A 22929-nucleotide genomic window follows, 5' to 3' on the forward strand; every position below is an offset into this window, starting at 1 on the left:
TTGAAATATCGCGAGGTTTTGAGAGGGAAAAGTCTGAGAAAGGAGGCGGGGGGAGCGATCGGTGCATGCGCTGTGAGGTCCGTCTGCCCGACCTTCAGCAGGGCCGGTACCACCATGTTCTGTCGAGCTACTATCGGAGGCTCTGCCGCCTGGGCTCTGCAGCCGCAATGGTACGCGACACCCGTGGGTAGCAGGACAGAGGCAGAATGGTCGGGGGGATTAACAAAATAGGCTTGGACGCCGGAGCGATAGAGCTTTGAGGACGTGGCAGCGTGAGGGTGGAAGAGGGTCGTAGGGCCCCGGCTAGGCCTGTTCCTCGGAGGCAAGGAGGCCCCGGGGGAAGCTCTGGCCTGCAGGATGGGCGGGAGGACGAGGAAGGCCACCCCAGGGACCTGTGCCCTGGGTGCGCAGACCCGAAATTGGTTCAGGGTCGGAGAGTCTACCCAGGTGGGTGGGGGAAGGGATGACCCTGAACCTCCGGCTTTAAGGGCAGTATGGATGAGGCCGCCACGGCGCGATTCCTAGAGCCCCAGAGGGTCAAGAGTGCAGAAGCCACCCTGAGAGCTAAAGGAAGGTCAAGGGCCCGGGTAGCCCCACGACTTCGTGATTTGCACATGGTAGGAGCTTTATGATACGCTTTTTGAATTAAGGATTAGGTATCTGAAAAGGGAGAAACTGTTGTTTTTAAAGATTTTTGAGTAAGAAGAGTCCGAAGAGGGAGACATACTGTAGTTTTTAAGGATTTTTGTGTGAGGGAGAGTGCTTAAAATATATGCTCATTGAATTAAGTTAGGTACCCAAAGAGGGAGAAATATTGAGGTTTTTAAAGATTCTTGTGTAAGAAAGATTGGGCCTGTAGTTTGGGTGCTGGAAAAGAATTAGGATTTTGCAGGAAATTATGTAGCAGACTTCCTTAGGAAGGTCACAAAGTACTAAAGCAATTATGTCCTAGGATCTGGGAGCAGAGTGCATGTGTGCCATTGTTTGCTGCCACACAGATTAAGGCTTTTAGGAGATTTGAAGGTATGTGTGTTCACGAACTTGTGTAGTTCTTGGACAAACTTTGGAGGCAGAAATAAAGATAGCGGTACTGGAATGCTGGCATACTGGAGATTATGCAAAATCTGGAAGAATTTAGCTATCTCTTGGAAAGAAATTACAGACCTTTCTGTAGGAAGTTTCAAGTTTTACAGTGAAAGAAAGTCTTGTTTTATGGTCTTTTTTAGGAGAATAAGGAGTGTTTCCCTATTGGCTGTATGAAGCAAAAATGGGGGGGGGAGATTTTGGTAGTCTTTTAAAAATCTTCATGTAAGCAACTAATTTATAATCAAAGGGGTGAAACGTCAGAACAGCTGGAGCAGTTAAATCCTTAAAGCTGTATAGATTTCTAGATTTTTTTTTTATCTTGAGATTTGAGAAGTAACTTTTTTAAGCTAGAAAATATTTTAACAAAATATTATCCATGTGGTTTTCAGAGGTCAGTGTAGGTCAGTCTGTTTGGGGACATAACAAAATAGTTTGGGGATTTTTTGGTTTTGGCTTTTTTTATTTTAACAAAGTAGTTCTTAAGTAAAACATTGTATTTGTTTTGCTGTATTAATATCACCTGTTAAATTTTATATGAAATTTTTATTTAAGTGGTTACTGTAGTTTAAACTGAAGTGAAAAATCTTCTGAAACCAAGGTCAAAACATATTCACATGGAATCCTTGACCTGTACTTTAACTGTAGCCAAGAGAATGTTTTGTAAAGTCTGATTTAAACTAGGACCCTCATTTGTAGAACCAACTAGACCAGAGAATTAGACTTAGAGCTGGAAGAAACCTTTGAAAGTGTCTTGTCTGATACCTTCATTTAACAGATAAGGAAACAGGCCCAGAGAAGTTAAATGATTTGCCCAGTAGAAGAGCTGGGATTCAAACCCAAGTCCTGACTGAAAACATAGGACTTTAAGACTATACTATTTAAGACTATATCCTAGAACCTCAAAAGTCTGGAGTCCTCTCCTCAGTGGTCTTTTTTACAGTGATGTGAGGTCTGCAGGTCATGAGCTCTCTTAAGCACCACTGTTACTCAAAGCTCATCTTTGCTTCCACTCTTCTCCCACCACAATTGTTTTCATCTGATTTTCATAATTTGTTGTTCTTGTTCATAGTTAACCTGCTTTTTGGATTTAAAATTTGAAAGTATATGTGTCTGAATGCACACTTGAGGTAAAATAGACCATGTAGGGGGGAAAAAAGGAACACCTGCTTACAGAAAAATGAAGAGATATTTACTTAGATATCATTTATGTAATTACAAATTGAATTTAGTTTTAAATCACCTTTTTGATATTGACTCTTATAGGCACTTTTAAAAGATTTTATCATTGCTTTTTTTCTTGAAAGACATACACAAACAAAATTATTTTATTGAATGGTTGCCATGTGCTGTTTATGGCTGTTAATGAATGATGATGCCAAATTAAAATATAACTTTAAGTCTTGCAAAGTATATTACACATAACACATTTGATCATAATAACCATGTAAAGAAGGTAGTACAGGGTATTATCCCAATTTGCAAATGTGATAGGTACCACATTTTAAGAACTTCATTTTGTCAACCCCTGATGTTTAATGCTGTACTATTTTTTTTAAAATAATTTTTAGAGAAAGACAAAAATCATTAATTTGAAGTGGTTGAGTATCTTTGTGTTTGTGAAGTATGATGGTTTGTAACCCAGATAGTTCAGTAAGTAAATCAATGAGCTGCTAACAAACATTATCAGAGACCTGAGGCTCTCTGGAAAATGACATCTTGTCCCTTCTCAAGTTGTACTCTCCCAGGTCTCACTCCTTCTTTTTCCATGTCTTTAGCCTCTTATGCTTACAACCACCAAAAGGATAAGCCTGAAACTAATTCAGTACAGCACTTTTTTTTTTTTTGCTTTTTGGAAGGCAGTTGGGGTTAAGTAACTTGCCCAAGGTCACACTGCTAGGGGGTGTGTGTGTGTAGTGTGTGTAGTGTGTGTGTGTGTGTGTAGTGTGTGTGTGTGTGTAGTGTCTGCGGTCGAATGCGAACTCAGGTTCTCCTGACTCCCAGGCCGGCACTCTACTCACTTCACCACCTAGCCACTCCCAGGAGATATTTTTTAAGCCCTTGATTATGTATAAGGATTATATAAATGTTGAGTTTGCATACTTAAGAGCATTTGCTATCTTTGCTTTTCTTTTTATATACTCAGTGCTTTTGATATGGTAAGCATTTAATAAACCTTTTTCATTCATTCACTTGGGAACACAAAGCAGTTCTTGCCTTCTAGGAGCTTGTTTAGATGTGAGTGATAAGTAAAACTCTAGACTTAATTGTTAAAAGAATCAGTATAGCAAGTGATAGTGATGTTGAAAAGAGAGGGGATCAAAACATATACAGGTATATTTTGGTAATTTGCAAAAACTTGTCTTTGATAATTTGTAAAACATATGTATATGGGGGGAACCTAAATTGATATATGAAAAGAGGACATTCTGTTATAAATAGGACATGAAATGTTATATATCACAATAAATCTGGAAAAGTAAGTTGGGGCCAGTTTTAAGTGTGAGGTATTTAATTTCAGGAGTAAAAAGGAGTCAGTCACTCAAGCAGGCCAATATTATGGATAACTTTTTTTAAAAGAAATACATATAGATGAATATATATTTAAGTGTTGCAACAAGGTAGCAACAAAATTTCTTTTTATCTTGCACCCTTTTTTGTCATATTTTTAAAAAGGGTTTTGGTTTTGTTTTGTTTTTGTTTTTGGTGCTTTTTTTTTTAATATATCTTTCACTACCCACAAACCCAGTTTTCTTTATAACAAATAGATATGGTTGAGCAAAACAGATTAACACTTTGGATGTGGGAGAATACACATCTCATTCTGTACTTCTGGTCTATCACCTGTCTCCCAAGAGATGGGAAATATATTTCATTATCAAAATGCTGAAGTCTTTAAAAATTGTTTTTTCCTCAATAATTATGATTATTGTATAAATAACATCTCTAAATCTATTATATCATAGTAGATATTTAATCAGTGCTTGTTGGTATTCGTCATTTCTTATAGCACAGTAATATCATTACATTTATATACCATAGTTGGTTGAGCTGTTCCCCCTTTGATAGGCACCTGTTGAGTTTCCAGTTCTTTGCTACAACAGAAAATGCTACTCAAAATATTATTTTATTTGTGTTACCTTTCTATCTGTTGACCATAATTAGGGTAGATGCCTAATTGGATTTCTTTGTACCGTTTAGTGGGGTTTATTTTAATCCAGTTCCAAGTTGCTTTCCAGAACAATTGAACCAGTTCACAATTTTGCCACAATGCACTAGTGTGTTCTTCTCCTACAACCCTTCCAACAATGTTATTTTCCTCTTTCATCATCTTTGCCAATTGCACGAGTGTGAAATAGAACTTCAGAGATGTATTAATATGTATTTCTCTTATTAGGTGATGAACATTTTTGCATAGAATTGTAAGAGGATTAAAATTGTTCCTATATTCTTTTGTTGTTCTATTCACAGTTAGTTGATTTTGTCCTCTTAGCAGCTTAGGTCATGATTCTTTGTCTCTGAACCTAGTTCAGAGTTTGCTGGCCTGTAATGGGTTAAGTTTAAAAATTCACCTCTTCTAGCCTCAGGCTCCTGGAATGTTTGTGAAAGAAAGGGAGTAGAGCCTGATACCGTAGCTTTATTCCATCCAGCTATCCTTCAAGGATGTCTGGGCTGCTATCTCTCACCTGGACTCAAACAATGAGTGCTCTTAGTCTCATGAAAGAAGAGGAGTTATTGCTAGTCTCCATTACTAAATTTCCAACCAGTCGTGTTATTCCCTGTACCTCAACTTTGTACTCAGTCTTGTCTTTAATCCCATGATTTATGCCATCTACCCTGTTCTGTTCTTTGTTCTATACTCCTCAAAACCTCTTTAAGGGGAATTATCTTCTTGCTTGGGATCTTTGGGCGTAAGTGAAGGCAAACCATTGACCCATTTATTGACAAGGAAATATGCCTCTGCTAATATTATCTTAGACATCTGCCTCAATTTACCCTTTTATTAAATTTCAGTTGCCACAGTTGGTAGTCTTTTCTACATTTAAGAAGCACCTATTTATATCCTTGGTTTATTATCTATGGGGAATGGCTCTTACTTTTATCAGTTCTCTATATGTCCTGAATGCCACCTTTTGTAAAAGAAGTAACAAGAATCTACATCCTTTAGCCTTAGTGAATTCATTCAGTCTTTCTTATGTAGCTACAAATTTAAAATAATTTGAAAGTAAATCAGTGCTTTAAAATTGTGGTTGTAAAAGTGAAATTAATTCAAATCTTCATCATCTGTGGTCTAAATTGTGATTTAAGTTAGTAGTTAATGTGGTTGACTTGGTTAGTGGTTCATTCTATAACTAGAACAGAGCATTTTTGGACTGTTGAAGAAAGTATGTTATTTGCATATTCAAGTAATTTTATTTAGGTATACATATATGCATACATGCACCAACAGGTACTGCCATGTGACCGGCACTATACTAGATAATTCTTCAGGTTAAAAATGTCAGACAAAGAGTTCTTTCCCTTGAGAAGTTTATAATCTAGTTGAAGAGATTAAATATTCTCTATCAGTTTTTGAGAGTGTGTGTGTGGTTTTGTCACAAGTGGGAAAACGCCAATTGTATTAAGGACTATAACTGTTAATGGAATAAAATTTGTTGAAAGGCAGATATAAAGATGAGACTTTGTAAAGGTAGTGGTATTTGACCAAAGCCTTAAAGGAAGTGTACAAGTGAAAAATTGGGACTCTGCCCTCTCTAAAAGAGGGTAATAGCATGACAAAGGCTCTGAGATGAGATTCATGTCACAAATGCGAAAGCTAGTCTTGTCAAACAGTGGTATCATCTTGTTGGAGTAGTGAGACAGGTAAAAAATGGCTATTTGATAAGAGAAACTTAAATGGTAGTTTAATATCAAATATATCAGGAGTTGAAGTATATTTTCAATAGTGTATTGAAAGAGTACTCTACTGTAGTCTATAGAGCCCCCCTGTAGGGGGCTTAAGGGAAAAGATGTGCAGAAGATTCACAGAGGATGAAAAATTGTGGAGAGGTTGATATATATCAATCAGTGAAACCAAAATATACTTCAAGAGTCATGATTCTGCTGTTCATAAAAATGGGGGGGGGAGCAAAGGCAGGGCTGTAATTTGGAGCCTGTTCAAACGGAGGGGAGATATTATTTAAAGTTTTCTCTTTATTTTCAGGATCCAAGTCAGAAATATGGCAACCCTAAAAGATAGTAAGTATTTTGTGTGTCTCAGTTTGTGTTTTAAGGAGAAATATTGGTTTCCAAAAGATTATTTTAGTCATTCCTTTGTGTCCTTGGGCAAGTCACTTTGGTTCCTGTTGTTTCCATTTACTCATCCATAAAATGAAGGGGCTAGACTAGATTGACTCTGAGGTACATTCCAAATCTAGTTCTATAATTCATTCCTTTTAAACTTAGTACTTTAACCCATGATATTTCTGAACTCAGTTATTAAGGTGGCTATATATATATACAGCGTGTTCAGCAAAAAGTACAATGAAATGACATTTAGGAAATTTTGTTTATAGTTACAGCTGTGCCACTTTTGACAAGTCAGTTAAACTTTATGTACCTCATTTTCCTCAATTTTGAAATAATAAGAGATTAGACTAAATTATGTGTATGATCTTTTCTGGGCCTGAAGTCCTATGTTTTGTGTGACTTAACGGAGAATAAGAAAGAAATATGTGGGGTTTCCAGTGTACTTCTACACAACTAATTATGTATTATTTTTTGAGAATTTTAATTGTTCTAACTTCTGGGTATCTTCAGTTACCAGGAGATTGAAATCAATCAAAAACATCCAGAAAATCACCAAGTCTATGAAAATGGTGGCAGCTGCAAAGTATGCCCGAGCTGAGAGAGAGCTGAAACCAGCCAGAGTATATGGAGTTGGATCTTTGGGTAAGAGAAAAGTGCAATTGATTCTTAAGACGGAAAAGACTACTTTAAAGAGAAATAGCTGCATTAGCCTATTAAAAAACGTTCTTTAGAAATATTGCAGAAAAGCACTGAACTTGTAGTCAGACATTTCAATTCTGTTTCTTTTACATACTACCTAGGACCTACACAATCTTCTTTGGGAAGTCATTAAACCTCTGGGCTTCACTTTCTTCATCTGTTAAAGTAGGAGTTTGAACTAAATGATTTTTAATGATCTTTTTTTTTTCTTTTTTTTTTTTATTGGAGGGGGGGAGGTAGTGCAATTGGGGTTAAGTGACTTGCCCAAGGTCACATGTGAGGCTAGTTTTTGTGTTAAGTGTCTGAGGTCAGATTTGAACTCAGGTCCTCTTGACTCCAGGGCTAATGCTCTATTTGCTGCTCCACCTAGTCCCCCAGGATCTTTTCTTTAAAGGAAAACTAGATAAACAGAGAAGCTGTGGGATAGCATCATATAATAAGCTATGAAGTCCTCTTAGAAAATATAAAAAATAGAAAAGAGAGGCATGGTAAAGATCAACAAAGAGAAACAGAGGTGATACTATTATAGGAATATGCTACTGACCACAAGACAGAAAGAAGTACATGAGTTTATGAAACATTACAAATCTGTCTTTACTACCTCTTAGCAAGTAACTACTACTACTACTACTATTTACCCAGTCTTCCTCTGACCATTATTGGATGATCTCTCTTTTTTTTTTTTTTTTGGAGGGGGGAAGGCAGGGTAATTGGGGTTAAGTGACTTGCCCAAGGTCACATGGCCAACAAGTGTTAAGTGTCTCAGGTCAGATTTGAACTCAGGTCCTCCTGACTCCAGGGCCAGTGGTCTGCTGCACCACCTAGCTACCCTGATGATCTCTCTCTTATTGCCATATCTTGGTTCACAAAATCATTACTTGTTGTAGGCAACAGCCTCTTCCTCATAGGATCCATTTTGTCCTTTTATAGAAAAGCCTTTTATCTTTTATTTGACTGCACGTCTTTGTTGGCCCTTCTCTTCCTTCCCTGGGTCACATTCTTCTGCCCTTTAACATTGTAAAAGAAGTTAGGATCTGCTACCTCATATACTTTTTAAAAAAAATTTTTTTAATTCTAAAGTATTCATGTTTTTTAAAAGAACTTTTCATCTTCCTTGATAATCTCAGGAAAGAAGAGAGTTCTCTTTGAGGAGAGAAAATAGCCTGTTTTTATGTTTTTGTTATGGAGCAGTTACTTGATCCTGACAGTCAAACATGAACTCTTATTGGGTCACTACAAAATTTCTTGTCTTTCATTCCTAATAAAACCAGATTCTCAGTCTGATAGTTCCTGGGGCTACTTCTTGGAGGAAACTTCTGACTTACTTTGACTAATATATTCATAGAAACTCCTTAAGTTGTTTTATTTACTTATGATATAAAGAAATAATACAAAATTTTCTCAGGAAGTAAGACTAGCCCCTCCAACTTCTTTGATCAGCTTCCCATCAAAGCCTAAAGCTATCCTTTCAACCTTGGTTACTTTTCCTATGTTCCTTTTAAGGTTCTTTTTTTTTTTCTATACTTATACCAACAGATCCATGATCTGATTGATAATAGCCTCTTGGGATCACAATCCATCCATCCATGCCTTCATATCCTCTGCCTTTCTTTTCCATGTCTTTCAAGAATCCTCCACAGAGAATCTGCTCAGTATGATGGAAGACTTTAGCTCTGTATATTTCAAGGCTACTTAAGCAGCTCTCTTTCTGTTATCTTGTTTTTTATGTAAGAATAGCTATTTTTCCAATCAAATGTTTACTGGAACATGTCTCTTGAACCTCTTCTTGCAAGTATGTCCTCATCTTTGGTAAATGCCTTTTATGTCCATCATTCCCCATAGGTCACAGGTGATTTTAATTTCAAAGATTGTAGTTTTATATTTCATAACCACACAAGAGCACTTGGGAGAATATTGGTTTTCAAAAAGATTGATCTTTTGCTCTGAGTATATACCCCAAATATACCTTTTGATGGACTAATGGGTAGTAATATACCATCCATTCACTTGTATGTCATATAGTCTGTACAATAAACACTTCATACATTTGGCTTTTCCTTTGTGATAGGTCATTTTTAAAAGAAAATTAATTCTATTGATTCCTCTTTCTTTTTATCACAGTCATTTTGTCAGCATATTCCAGATTGAACCCTCCCTTGTGACCAAAAAATTTTATGCAGAAATATCAAATATAGTGACCACATCTAACAGTGTATGCAGTAGTCTAACCTATTCCTTGTCTTTCTCCTGTAAAGAGAAATAACCTATATTCCAAGACCCCTTGTTTTTTCAACTACTTCCAATTCAACTTCAATGACCTTATTTGCGTTGTTGTACTCACTGTGTATAGTGTTCTCTTATTTCAGTTTATTTCACTCCAAGTCACTTCATACAAATCTTCCCATGTTTCTCTTAATTCTTCATATCCTATATTATTTCATGATAATGTTATATTCATATACCTCAGTTCTTCTCTTCTCCCATTGGCAGACATCTGCTTCATTTCCATTTCTTTGTTACTACAAAAAGTACTGCTGTGAATATTTTGGTATACCCTTTATTTCTTTCTCTGATTTCTTTCGGGTTGTATTCTCTTTATAGGGTCACCGAGTCAAAAGGTATGGACAGTTAGTAATTTTTCTTAGATAATTCCATATTGATAGCTTCAACAGCGGGATCACTTCTCTACTCAGCCAGTAGTTTATTAGGTAGGCTGTGTTCCCAGAGCCCCTTCAACATTGGCTGATCCCATTTATTTTCATCTTTGCCAGTTTGCATGATGTTAGGTTAAATAAAAGTTTTTATATTTCTCTTAATATTTGTTTTGGTGCATGTTTTTATGTGGTCATGTATATTTTCACTTTGGGAGGAAATATTCTTTTTTTTCTTTTTTGGCCTCTCATTAAATAATGGCTCTGGTGTTATATATTCGTGTCAGTTCCTTCCATCTTCTGTCACTCACTAAGATGGGGCTTCCCTGAATATATGGAGGCCATTCTTTCCCATTGCTGGTAGCACTTTCCCTCATACCTCCCAGCTCACTGATATCAGTGAAAGAGTTGGAATACTTCTTGCTTCCTCTTGCTATTTCCATACTTATCCTCTACTGATATCAAACTTAATACAGATCCTGGTGGTTGTTATCTGTCCACCAACTGCTAGGATATTTTCCCTCCATTTTCAGTGAATTCATATGTGTCTCAAGTTTTCCTCTCTACCCTAGTTAGTCCATTCCCTCTAATTTGATGAATGAGGAAACAGTAAAGTACAAAGATTAAGAAACCTAACCATGGTTGAGGTACTAGTTTGTAACACACCTTGACCTAGAACCTGGGTGTTTCAAATGCCATGCTGGTGCTTTTTCCACTATTTCCTTGCTCTCAATGTCCTACACTACAAAATTTAACATTTGATTTTATATTATTTGTAATTACTTCCTTGTGTTTTTTTTTTTAAGTTCCTTGAAGGCACAAATCATGTCTGATACTTTTTCTCTTAACCTCTAGAACTCAAATAGAAACTGATTAGGAAACCACTAATTAAGATTATCTGTGTTATATGTTTATTTTGTCAAGCATTTCCCAATTACGTTTTAATCTGGGTCAAACCAACTGGGGAGTTTTGTGGGACAGCTTGGGGGCTTTGAGTTTGACACTTCTCCAGAATGTTTATCATTGTGTTAAACATCAAATATTTAGTCCTTGGTGGTGGTCTGTGAATTTTAGCTATAGTAAGACAGGAATTTTGGATTTATTTCAGGAATATTATGCTACCTCACAGTTATTTTCCTGAATGAGGGTGGTGATTTTTAAAATATTAATTACTGAATTTCAGTATGAATTAAGACTAGGAACTTCTAGGGAAGGGACAGTGCAGAAGGAAAACCATGTTTTAGAAGGGAAAAAAATTTATTTTTTTAAATCTCATTAAGCCCAGTGTATGATAAAATGAAAACCCACCTTTCACTATTAAAATTAAGATTTATTTTTGCCGATAGTGATGTGGAACTCCTTTTTCTCCCCTCTTCTCTTCTCCTTCACTCTCCTTTCTTTCAAGTGAAAAGATAATTTCACTTTCCTCATGTCATTAACAAAGCACTTCCCTTTGATAAATTGGAGAGAATCCTTGGGAAGGCAACCACTGTGATAAAAGGACCTTAAGTACATGCCATATAAAAATCAGATGAAAGAACTGGGGATACGTGGCGTGTAAGAATTCTGTGGCCTCTTTATTGCATCTAAAAATTCTGTGACCTCTTAACTACTTTACTATAGATGATCCTGACTTTCGATAGGGACTGATTGCAAGAGTGTTATCATTGATGCTTTTGCTTTTATTCATCATTGCTATTTTACATCCCCAGACCTCCTGTAAATTACCTCTGATCATACCACCACTGCTTGAATTGTATATGTTTTTTAGAGGATTTTTATGCTATTGAATTTTAAAACTTTATTTTGTATGAAGTTCCTCCTCCATTGTTGCTTATCCTAGGCTTTTTCTTGTAGAATTTTAGTCGATGGGCTTTTTTATCCTTGGATTCTTTAGAAATTTGCTTTTCCAATCTCATAGGTTCATGTTAGACTGTTGCCCACTTTTCTCTCTTCCATCACAAATGATAAGAGGAAATAGTAATTCTGTTCAAGGTTTCTGTCATTTCTGTTCCTGTAACCAAAATTTCCCTGTTGACAAGAATCAGATCCAGAATTGAATTTCACCATATTTGTCCTTTCACCTTTTAAAAATGTTTTAATTAAAGTTACAAAGTTAAGCTACTCTTGTCAGAGAAAACTCTAGCAGTTGTCTGAATTATTGAGGTTTCCCATTATACTATATCATGCCTCTGTGCAAGCTTATGATTGTATTTCTCACCTATTCTTTCTATGTAGGTAGTCAATAGAATAGGGGATGAGGACTAGACCTATGATTTCATTTGTATGGGGAAGCCTAGAGCAAAGAAATGCCTTCTACCAATACAAATTGGCAAGTTCTCTGAAATTTAAGTCTTTGAGAAGTATGTAAAGCCCTGTGAGGTTAATTACTTAACCAGTGACAGAGCCACATGTGTCAGAGGCAGAACATAAGCTTATGTGTTCCAGACTTTGAGGTCAGCTCTCTATACACAATGCTTTGTAGCCTCACATATTGTGTAGTATATATACTCTTATAAAAATCACTTTTATTTTCCTCCTGTAGCCATATTCTCTCCATCATACTTCTTTCCTTTGAACTCTGGATTTTTTTCCCCACATGAGCATATCTTATTAATAGATACTAATAACTACCCTTCCCCTTTGACCTATCTTTATTTTGGAAAAAGTTACCTATCCAGAGTCATGGGTTTCCCATCATAAATTTCAGCCTACCAAGTCCCCAGTGGAATCAAATTTGCATGCTTGTGTTAGGACCTCTATTTTATCTTATTTCCTAAACTTTGGATTCTTATATATAGACATTTGAGATTAGTGGTTTTAATGCTGTCTTATTTCTTGGATTTTTTTCCTTCTGCAAACTATTTGCTAGGGTATGTAGTTTAGTGAAAATAAGTTTTATCCTTTCTTGCATCGTTTTTCAATTAAAGTACTTTCTATTAGATTTGTAAGACAGCAGGCAAATACTTTTTTGTCTTTTACAAAGGGTTATTTATTTCAAAGATATACCTAAAATAAATATACAAACATTTCCCCTAACACTTTAGGGCACAAGCTCCTCTATACTATATCTCTGGAAAGAGTAAACTAACACTTAGCATGCTTTGTACATGGCAGTAGACCCACCAATTTTACATCCAAAGCAGCATGTCCTTGTTAACATTTAGTTTCAATTTAATGGGTCCCATAGCACACTTGAATACAAAAAGCTGCAACTCAGGTCTGGTTGTGCTGAATAGGGCTGCCATTGCAGATCTGGTGAGAATGAACTGCAGGGTTGTAAATTTCCATCTGCTCTTGTGTGTCCTGTGTATGACAAATACATTCTTACCAGATTTTGTTAGCTATGTTCTCTCCTGGCCAGGAGCCTGTCATTCAGTCCTGCATCTTCTTAATCAGCTATTTATATTGTTCTCAATTCTTTTTTCTTCTATACTTCCTGCCATCAGTGAGCAGCAATGATGAAGACAGTACCAATTATGCTTCCCTTGTCTTAAGTTTCTTGCCTTAGGCTTTGTAATCCTTAGTATACACTCTCTAGATTCTAATATCATTTGTGCTTCTGAGTTACTATAAATGGGTAGTAGTATTTTGACAGATTGGTATGTTATTCTCTGTTATGTCTTAGATACATGCCTCTGGAAGACAACAGACCCCTCTGTTATTAATGAGATTGACAAATGAGACTGTTCAGATGTCTTTATTATATGCTAGACTTTAGTTCTATTGAGTATTCTTGGAGAGTAGAAGACTTTTGGATGAGGGCTTTGAATTTTTATGTGAAGTTTTTTTATAGAATATGACCCATATTGTAAGAAGTATTGAAATAGTGTCATTTTTTTTTAAATTGTTATTGAGATTACTTGGATTTTGATGGCTATTTTTAAAACCGGCCAATTCTTCCTTTGTTAAACTATTGCTATTCATGATTAAATCTACTTATTTTCCTTTTTTTTTTTTAAGCTCTTTATGAAAAAGCTGATATTAAGGCTCCAGAAGACATGAAGAAACACCTCATTATTGGTGTATCTTCAGATCGAGGCCTTTGTGGTGCTATCCATTCCTCAGTTGCTAAACTGATGAAAAATGAGGTTGCTACCCTCACAGCAGCTGGTAAGGAAGTTATGATTGTTGGAGTTGGTGACAAAATCAGAGGCATACTTCATAGGTAAGTGTTTATTGCAGACTTTGGTCAAAAATAGAAAGCAGAATTTCTTTGAAATAATAGTGAAAAGGGAAGGCACTGGACTTGGAGTAAGAAGACCTGAGTACAAGTGATGATTGTTACCTGCTAGATACTTGATAATTGACAGGTCACCCATTCTCCTTAAGATTCAATTCTTTATCCATTATAAGGTATGATCCTTTTACTACCCAATTCAAAGAGCTTTTATAAAGAAAGTGTTTTATAAATTGGCAGTTACTCTAGGTGGGGCTTTATATTTTTTCTGTTCATTGTTTTCCATAATGTGACTCTTAAAAAATACTTTTTTTTAACCATGTTTTCTGCTTCTTTCCTTCTTCCCCATTGCTATACATTAAATAATACAGAGCCTGTCAGAAGTTGTTGGCATTAGTTCATAAACATTCTGTTCTGAAGCTGTCTTAACATGAGTACTTAAGATTAAGACTGATTTAAGATGATAGTTAAAATGTCTATCCAGAAGATAGGTCCCATTAGTGAGGTACAAAGGTGATTTCCAATGTCCCTTCCAATGCTAAAGCTTGTAATCTTTCAAAACAGAAAAATAAGGAAAGGGAGAAATGAAATGAAAAGAATTAAGTATAATACTAGGCCAAAGGTTCTTAACCTGGGATCTGTGAGCTTTTTTAATTTTTATAGTTCAGTAAATCATATTTCAGTGTAATTATTTTCCTTCATAATCCTAAGTATTTTGTTTTATGCATTTTTAAAAACGTTATTCTGAGAATGGTTCCACTAGCCTTAGCAAAATGCCAAAAGCTGTTCGTAACACGAAAAAGGTTAAGGACCATTGCTTTACTGCTACCACATTAGCCCTTTACAGTTGCCAAGAATAGGAGGGAAAGCATGTCCAGAATAGGTGGTGAACTTCAGGAAAACCCACAGAGAGCTCTGTGGGATATTTTCCACATTGTCCCTTTTGATCTGTAGTATTTGACTAAACTAATTACAGTGACTTTAATAGAGACATGATTTTGTTTTAGAACTCACTCTGACCACTTCTTGGTGACATTTAAAGAAGTGGGGAGGAAGCCCCCTACCTTTGGAGATGCTTCAGTCATTGCACTTGAACTACTAAATTCTGGGTATGAATTTGATGAAGGATCTATTATCTTCAATAGATTCAGGTAACATAACTTTTTTTAAGTGAAAGACTTATAAAATGTATTAATATGAACAGAATTATTTCACATAAGTATATCACTAATCACAAATACATGGGGGCATGTTTTAAACAAATTATTTTGAAAATTATATTTATTTTCATCTTTTTTAGGTCCGTTATCTCATATAAGACTGAAGAAAAACCCCTCTTTTCCCTAAATACCATTGCAAATGCTGGTAAGTATTAAAATTTAAGAATATGTTTTCAGTGTCATAAAATATTTTGTCATTCAGTAGGCATTTAATCATTTCACAACGTGCCTAGCATTAGGGGAGACAGATAAATAAGAAATGGTCTTTGCCCCTCAGGGCTTAGGTAGAGATTTGTGTTAAAGATTAGGAATCAGATATTGAAGGAAATTCTCATGGCAGAGGCTAAGGAAGAATATTGCATACTTCGTACAGTATGATCACTATATTGAATATCTTTGCTAAGTCGTTTTTCCTTGTAAGAAAGGAGAGTTTAATCTATCTGCCCAGGGGTGGCAAGGGAAGAAAAAGATCCTAAATGATGTTACAGAATGAGCACTGAAGGCTTGCTTTCAGTGCTAAAAACAAGGCCCTTTTGTAGGAATTTCTTAACATTGGGAGAAATTCATTTGTCTCAGCAAAATCTCAGTCCATCTTGATTGATTCCTAATTGCTGTGATCACCTATATTTATAACATTGTTTTGTTTTACTTATCTAAATACTCATGAATATGTGATCTCATCAAGATGGATGACTATTACTTCCAGTAAAACAAATTACAAATCATCAATGCCAGTGGGATGCTTTTACATGTCTTCCCATGTGTTCACAAGGAGTCCACCCAACATTTGGGGGTCCTGACTTGCTTTCTTCTGACATCATGAGAATACCAATAAATCACACAGGTTATCCCTTGCTCTTGCCAAGTAACCAGCATCTTTTTTGTTCAAATACTCAATGAGACCTTTATAAATCATGTTTATGTGCAGTTTGCAGCCTTTTACACCCACCTTTAAATGCTTCAGTCATTACTTTTGAGTGATAACTCTTTTCACTTCTTTGGAGACTGTAGTGTTCCCTGACCATCATACAATAACTTCCAACAGAATATTTGTATTTAAAATGGACCTTTATTTCTAGGAGTACTTTAATTACTAACTTAATTTCAATACTTAGTCTTATTCCAAGTGTTTAGAAGTTAAATGTACAATAATTCCTGGTGAAGTTGATTTTATTTTTTTAAAAACTTGATTTTTCTTTATTGATACTGTCTCATGATTCCCAATTCCAGTAAGTCAGTTTTGAAGTTAACTCAATAAATTTCAAAGCAATTTCTAATTCTTCCTTTCTGTTATGAGTGCCTAAAGTTTTCTCATTCTGTGGAGCAACATTTTCATATTTCTCGCAAAATGCAAACTCTTATTTGAAAGTAATTCAGTAGACAGTTCTTTCAACGATAACAGAAAGGTGATTGATTAGGGTATAGGACGAAACATTTTTATATATAGCATTGAAAAAAAATGTTTTGATTAACTGTGCATATTTGTTACAAGAATTTTTTTTCCCATTTTTCCCCCAGTGTGGCATGGACTGAAAGGAAGAAAATAGATTTCATTTTTTTTTTTTTTAATAAGAGTTGGATGCTGATTTCTTTTTCCTTTTTAAAAAATACTACTTGTTATATGAAATAGCTCTTTGCGAGGAGGAGAAAGTATACTAGGGATAACTGACAATGTAAGAAACAGAAGACATCAATAAAACTTACTCTTAAAAACCATAGAAGTGCTGAGGGGTTGCTATAGATGTGATATGTTACATGTACTTTTGGATGAAGGCACTGTATTATTAGTTTTACTTAACTATTTTACTTTGTTACAAGAAAACTCTCACAAAGTGGGAGTGATATATGGCTTTGTGATCTCCCATGAGGTTTTAGCATTACTCTTTTAATTGGATTCTTTGAGGTTAAATAAAAAGCTCTGGAAAGATATAAAATACACTGCCTATTGTAATCCACTGAAACATTAATAATATATTGTTCTAGAGATGTGTTCAGTCTGAGTAATAGAAGTGAAAATGTTGGAACAAAAGCATTCTGACCTGTCATATCAACTTTGATCATAAAAATGAGTTTTCATTATTATATCAGTACTAAGTTTGTTGTTTTAAAACTATTAACTTGTCTTAACAGAGAGTATGAGTATTTATGATGACATTGATGCTGATGTGTTGCAAAACTATCAAGAGTATAGCCTGGCAAACATCATCTACTACACTCTTAAGGAGTCTACCACCAGTGAGCAGAGTGCAAGAATGACAGCTATGGACAATGCTAGCAAGAATGCCTGTAAGAATACTATATTGAGTAAATTCAATAGCCTAGAAACATAAAGATGTTATTGAAATTCCATACTTGTAACTTTTTGAGTGGTAATGACATTAAAATTATATGAAGAAATGTGACAACATCTCAATCAGTGACAAGGTCTTCTCTGTTGTCACTGTTTTGTAACATAATCTTGGATTACTTTTGCCCAAACTTTTAAAAAATTTATACAATATTAGTACCACCTGGCTTATGTATCTTTCTCATAAGAAAGAAATGAAATGAAATTACTTTAAAAAAGTACTATGTAATTGAAGCTTTTTTATTACAAAAGTATACCTATCTTGTTTAAGTGGTAAAGATATACTTTGAGGTGTTGGAAGTGGTTACCCTGAATAAGGACAGAGACTCTATACTTAATCTTTTAAGAAGATAACTAGTGTTTTAGTACTAGTAACTCGTCTTATTTTTAGGGCTCTTAGGCAACCTAATTTTCTGAGCTAGGCTAAAAAATGCTTTGCTGTTTGATTCTTTGTCAAATTGTGTATGTATGTGTGTATGCACATATATATATAATATGTTTGATGGGGTTTGTTTTTGTTTTTTTTGTAGCTGAAATGATTGATAAGTTGACTTTGACATTTAACCGTACTCGCCAAGCTGTCATCACAAAGGAGTTGATTGAAATCATCTCTGGTGCTGCAGCTCTGTAAGTATTTGTTTAGATTTTATATTGATATAGTTCCTGCATCCCCATTTTCTGTTAATTTTAGTCTTTGGTTACTGAAATTTGAGGGTAACAAAAATTGCCTGATTGTTTTCTGCCTTGCTCTGGCATTATTAAAAGACCTGATGAAGATGAGTTTTTCTCCAGTGTGTTCTGGCTAACATGACTGAATAGTAAAGCTCAAATTCTTTTATAAATGACTATGTTGTCATTTTTACCATTATCAGATTAATAAGAAATTGTTGGTCTTTAGAAAGATGAAGCTACGGCAAACGGTCTCCAATAAGCTATCTCTGTATGATAAAGTAGCAGTGAAAAAAGTGCTGAAAGCTGCCTGTATAACATATCTAGCTACATGTACCTAGTATCAATGTAAGATCGTAGACTGCCTACAGAGGGGCTAACCAGCCCAGATGGGAATGGAGCAGGTGAAAGCTTATATGCCAGTCACCAGTGGGACTGGATTCACACATAGCCCTTGCACTTCCAGCCTAAATGATAGTGAAATACCCAACTTTTAAAAAGAAGAAAAGAAAGAAATGAGTGAAAAAGAAATGCAGGAAGAGTATACATGGCCTTTCTAGGAATATTGCTGTGAAATGAAGCAGGTGTAAAGTGATAGTTGTAGGGGTGTCAGAATCAAATGAAGGATTTCTTTAAGGATGGAAGATATGTAGTCATGCATGAAGATGGTGGTATAGCACCAGTGGATAAAGAAACACTAGATATGAAAAGGCTCAAATGTTAGAGGGAGCATGCCCCTTGCATAAAATAAAGGGGGGGGGGGGCAATGAGATCAAGATGCCTAATAGAAAGATTAGCCTTTGCAAGAAGGACCAACCCTTTCCTTACAAACTATGGGAGCTCCTGCAGTCCCACAGGGGAGATGATACATGTGTAGAAACAAACACGAGGCAGAATTTAACATGTACGCTGAAACAGGTATCATCACTTCTGTAGGATTGCAACTCATGGAGTGGTGGTGGGGTAGAGAAACACTGTTAGGAAACGTACAGAGGAAAGCATAGGGCTTACTTAATTCTATGCTTCCTTAATACCTAGGATACTTCAGACAAACCTAAAGCTTCAAAGACTGTTCTAAAAGATAATCACTTCAGTTGCCTGTGCCCCACTCACTTGCTACCTGCCTTTTCTCAGTTTCTTATCCATGGCTTCTGATTAGCCATTGTAACTCCTAAGTCTGTACTTCATCCTGTACAAGCACTTTGTGACTGCTAAAGGTCTTGATTCCTCAGGTGGGAGAAGACCTACAAATAACATTTTTGTGCTAGTATACCTCTATGGAACAACATCTAGATAATTAGAAAGTGATCTAAGAAGTTAGCAAATTGAAAATTTTCTCTTTTGTGATGTATACTTTGCTCCTCCCGTAAAAATATTATCTGTGCAGTTAAAGGTAGGTTGTGAACATGACAGATTAGCTTGCATAGAAACCAGGAAATGACCTTTATTCTGAATAGAGCATTTAATTTTTATTGCCTATGTGTGTTTTTATATTCATCAATAAAACATGAATGAAATGCAGCATTTATTGATTCTGAGTGCTGCCCATGGGTACAACATTTTTATTGTTTGTGTGTTATGCATAGTTTGCATGGAGAAAGTTTATAGTTTCTAACCAAAATGAAATTCATAACTTATATGTGTAAATGATTGATTGATAAAGCTATGTAGGAATGTTTGAAATTTATATATATAACTTTTTAGGTAGAGTTGTGCTTTTTTTTTTTTGTCTAAAATAATGTGATTGGCTGACTTGCATGGGATGCTTCTTGCTTTGCTTATTTTGTGTTTTTTTTTTTCTCTAACTAATAACCAGGAACTAACCAGGATCCAAGTTTTATCCAAATTCAAGAGGTAAAGTGGTGACACTTCACCTACCTTCCCCATCCCTCTGAACCCCTGAAAGAAAAAAATAGAAATTTCATTAATTTAACAAACTACAATTATTTTAAAAGCAACAAGAGTAATTTTTTAATATGTAGATTTAACATGATATGGCTTTAACTAAAAAGTATAGCCTAATAGAAAGTGCCATGTGTTTGAGGGCTTTTTTTTTTTTGCCTTTTCTAAAAATAAACTCCAAAAATATTCTAATCATTGGAAGAAGCTAGGTTAGATAAGCCCTTCACTGAAGTCTTACAAGTTCTTCTAGGCTATATCTGCAGAGCACAAACTTTGGCAGTTCCAACCAAAATGGAAAGGCTCTATACATTAAGCAGCCTAGCTAAAAAATGGAGAGATTTATCACCAGTTTAGACATATGTTGATGGAATGCCCTAGCAGCTATTCACCATCTATCAAGTTGTAAAGGGGTTATGTATGTACATATGTAGTACCTATACACAAAAATGATGGATTCTTGTATTATTGAGATAGGCAAACAGTGTAGATCTCTTTTTACAGAAAGAGAGATGCCATCGATATTTTTGTCAGTTATGGAGTATGACCCAGTAATAGAAAGCATGTCATAAAATTTTATTCTTTTGTTAAATAATTATATTAGCTACTGATTAGGACAATTTGCAACAATGGCATTCTGTTGTTGTTCAGTCATTTCAGTAGTGTCCAACTGTCCGTGACCCCATTTGGTTTTTCTTAGTAAAGAGACTAGAGTATTTTGCCATTTCCTTCTCCAGTTTGTTTTTATAGGTGAGAAACTGAAGCAAACAGGATTAAGTGACTTGCCCAAGGGTCTTATACAACTAGCATCCCCGGCCAAATTTGACCTCAGGAAGATGAATCTTCCTGACTGCTGGCCTGGTGTTCTATCCTTCTGGCCACCTAGCTGCCCTACAACAATAGTAGAGTATTCTTTAAAAGCACTAGGGTATATTACACCACCTCTAGGATATTTTATCTTGTTCAATTTATTTTTACTTTTCAGGTAAAGACATGAAATATGAATCAAGCTAATTAGTTTAGCCTACTTTTGTCTGTCAGAAGAATTTCATTGTGTACATGGAAGACAAAATATTTGTAAATTATCTTACAATAAACAAATTATGTGAAAACAATGTCTTTTCTATGTTGTCTCATTGCAGTGATACAAAACTTAAATATTTTTTAACTTAAAAAAAGTTACTGCTATTGTATAAATACTGTATTCAGAGTAGAATGTTATCAAAGGAACCAACTGAGAAGAGTATTTTTACAACTTTTAAATGTGATTTATAAGTGGTAAGATGAATATGAACTTCCCCCTCTTATTCTTTTGTAATATCGCCCCAGTTTTTTTAAGTGCTTTCTAGCTTAGTGATTTGAGAATAAAGAGTAATATTTAGTAAGATCAAAATAATCAGAGTATATAACCTCCTCCTGGACACTTCTTATTGGTATTAAGGGGAATGGATGGATGGTAATGTCTCTTTTTTAATGTCATTCCATCTATAAAAATCATACTACTTTCTGATGTTGAACCATTTGACAGTGACAACGTCTTTGGTGTCAATAACTGTTTTCTGGGTCTTTAGTAGCTGTGGCTGGAGCAGCTGCCAGCATTCATCTTCACGGGTTTAGTTTCTAAGATGGTTGTGGGCACTGGCTGGAAGCATTGGTATTCCCAAGGCTTTGAGGCTTGAGGTCTTGGGCTGACTCCATTATGGGGTGAGGTGGCAGACTTACTTAGTTTGCGTATGCTGCCTCCTCTCTTCCCCAGGGTGTCTTGCTGCTTCAGCTAACCTGGTTTAGCTGCCATGTGTATAGTAGCAGTTGTGGGTGGCTGGCCCCTTCACCAGAGTTGCATCTCTAGATGACAGCTAAGAGGGCAGGGATGAAAGCAAGACTAGTGGTCTGGGGGGGGAGGGAGAGGTTCTGCCACTCACTGTGCCTGTCTGCCTATTGGCAGTTGGTTAGCAGTCATTGCTAGTGATGAGAAGGGCCACTTCTCCACAGAGACTGTTCCCTTTGATGGCTAGAAGGATTGGCCTGGAAGCAGGGCTGATGGTTTGGGTGGTGGGCTGTACTCCCAAGGCTGAGGCTCAGGCTGTTTTGCTGTTTCCATCAGGTTCTGAGGGGAGATGTTGGTCAAGATAGTGGAAGTCTGACTTCCCTGCCACATGCTGCCTCTTATCTCTTGTTCAGGGTGGCACTGTGTCAACGTAGGCTGCTTTGCCTTCCCTGTATCTAAAATGTATATAGTTCATTTCAATATTTGGGTAGCTCTTAAGACATAGGTATGCAAAATGGAAAAAATGAGTGCATTCATAACCTAACAAGCAATCAAAAGTACTTAAGGACTGTTCAAGATTGGAGGAAGGGGTGTTCAGTAGGCTTGCTATTTTGGGGTGGGGGTAGGGGAAAGATGGGGAGAAAAAATTGTAACTCAAAATCTTGTGGAAATGAATGTTGAAAACTAAAAATAATTTTTTGTTGTTGTTGCTTTTTGGAGGGCAATTGGGATTAAGTGACTTGCCCAAGGTCACATGGCTAGGGTTTTTTTAATGTGAAGTGTCTGAGGCTGGATTTGAACTCAGGTCCTCCTGGCTCCAGGGCAGGTGCTCTATTGACTGTGCCACCTAGCCACCCCTATAAATTTTTTTTAAAAGACTTAAGCTGACAATGCAAAGACAAAAGTGAAAGTCACTACTTTCAAAGAGCTTATCTATATTCATGAAGGAGATGGCTTGTGCATATAGGGAGACATACAAATCAAATACAAAGTTACTAGGAAGGGAAGCCCCCAAGCCCCAGGAAAGTAGGTGGCTTGAGCTCAGACTTGAAGGAACCATGGGAAGGGATTCCAGGTGGTAGAAATATGGAAGGAGATTTACAAGTATGGGTCGTTTTATGACT

General features: G+C 36.0%; 1 protein-coding gene across 3 annotated transcripts; it reads left to right on the forward strand.

Moving 5' to 3' along the window:
- Positions 1 to 35: 35 nt before the first annotated feature.
- On the forward strand, positions 36 to 21152 carry LOC138176143 (ATP synthase subunit gamma, mitochondrial). Of its 3 annotated transcripts, XM_069106917.1 has the most exons (10): positions 36 to 170; positions 6287 to 6321; positions 6883 to 7014; positions 13686 to 13890; positions 14910 to 15053; positions 15203 to 15267; positions 17253 to 17408; positions 18000 to 18096; positions 19955 to 19992; positions 21023 to 21152. In XM_069106917.1, exons 1-9 carry the CDS (start codon positions 115 to 117, stop codon positions 19959 to 19961), a joined length of 897 nt encoding a protein of 298 aa, XP_068963018.1. In that variant the 5' UTR covers positions 36 to 114; the 3' UTR covers positions 19962 to 19992; positions 21023 to 21152. The 3 variants fall into 3 exon arrangements, with proteins under 3 accessions (XP_068963018.1, XP_068963019.1, XP_068963020.1); XM_069106918.1 differs by lacking the exon at positions 19955 to 19992; XM_069106919.1 differs by lacking the exons at positions 19955 to 19992; positions 21023 to 21152 and having other exon boundaries at positions 18000 to 18100.
- Positions 21153 to 22929: the final 1777 nt, after the last annotated feature.

This window comes from Petaurus breviceps, unplaced genomic scaffold (assembly GCF_028583685.1).
Source record: "Petaurus breviceps papuanus isolate PSGF00001 unplaced genomic scaffold, PetGlider_PUasm1.0 81, whole genome shotgun sequence".
In the NCBI taxonomy this organism is placed as follows: domain Eukaryota; kingdom Metazoa; phylum Chordata; class Mammalia; order Diprotodontia; family Petauridae; genus Petaurus; species Petaurus breviceps.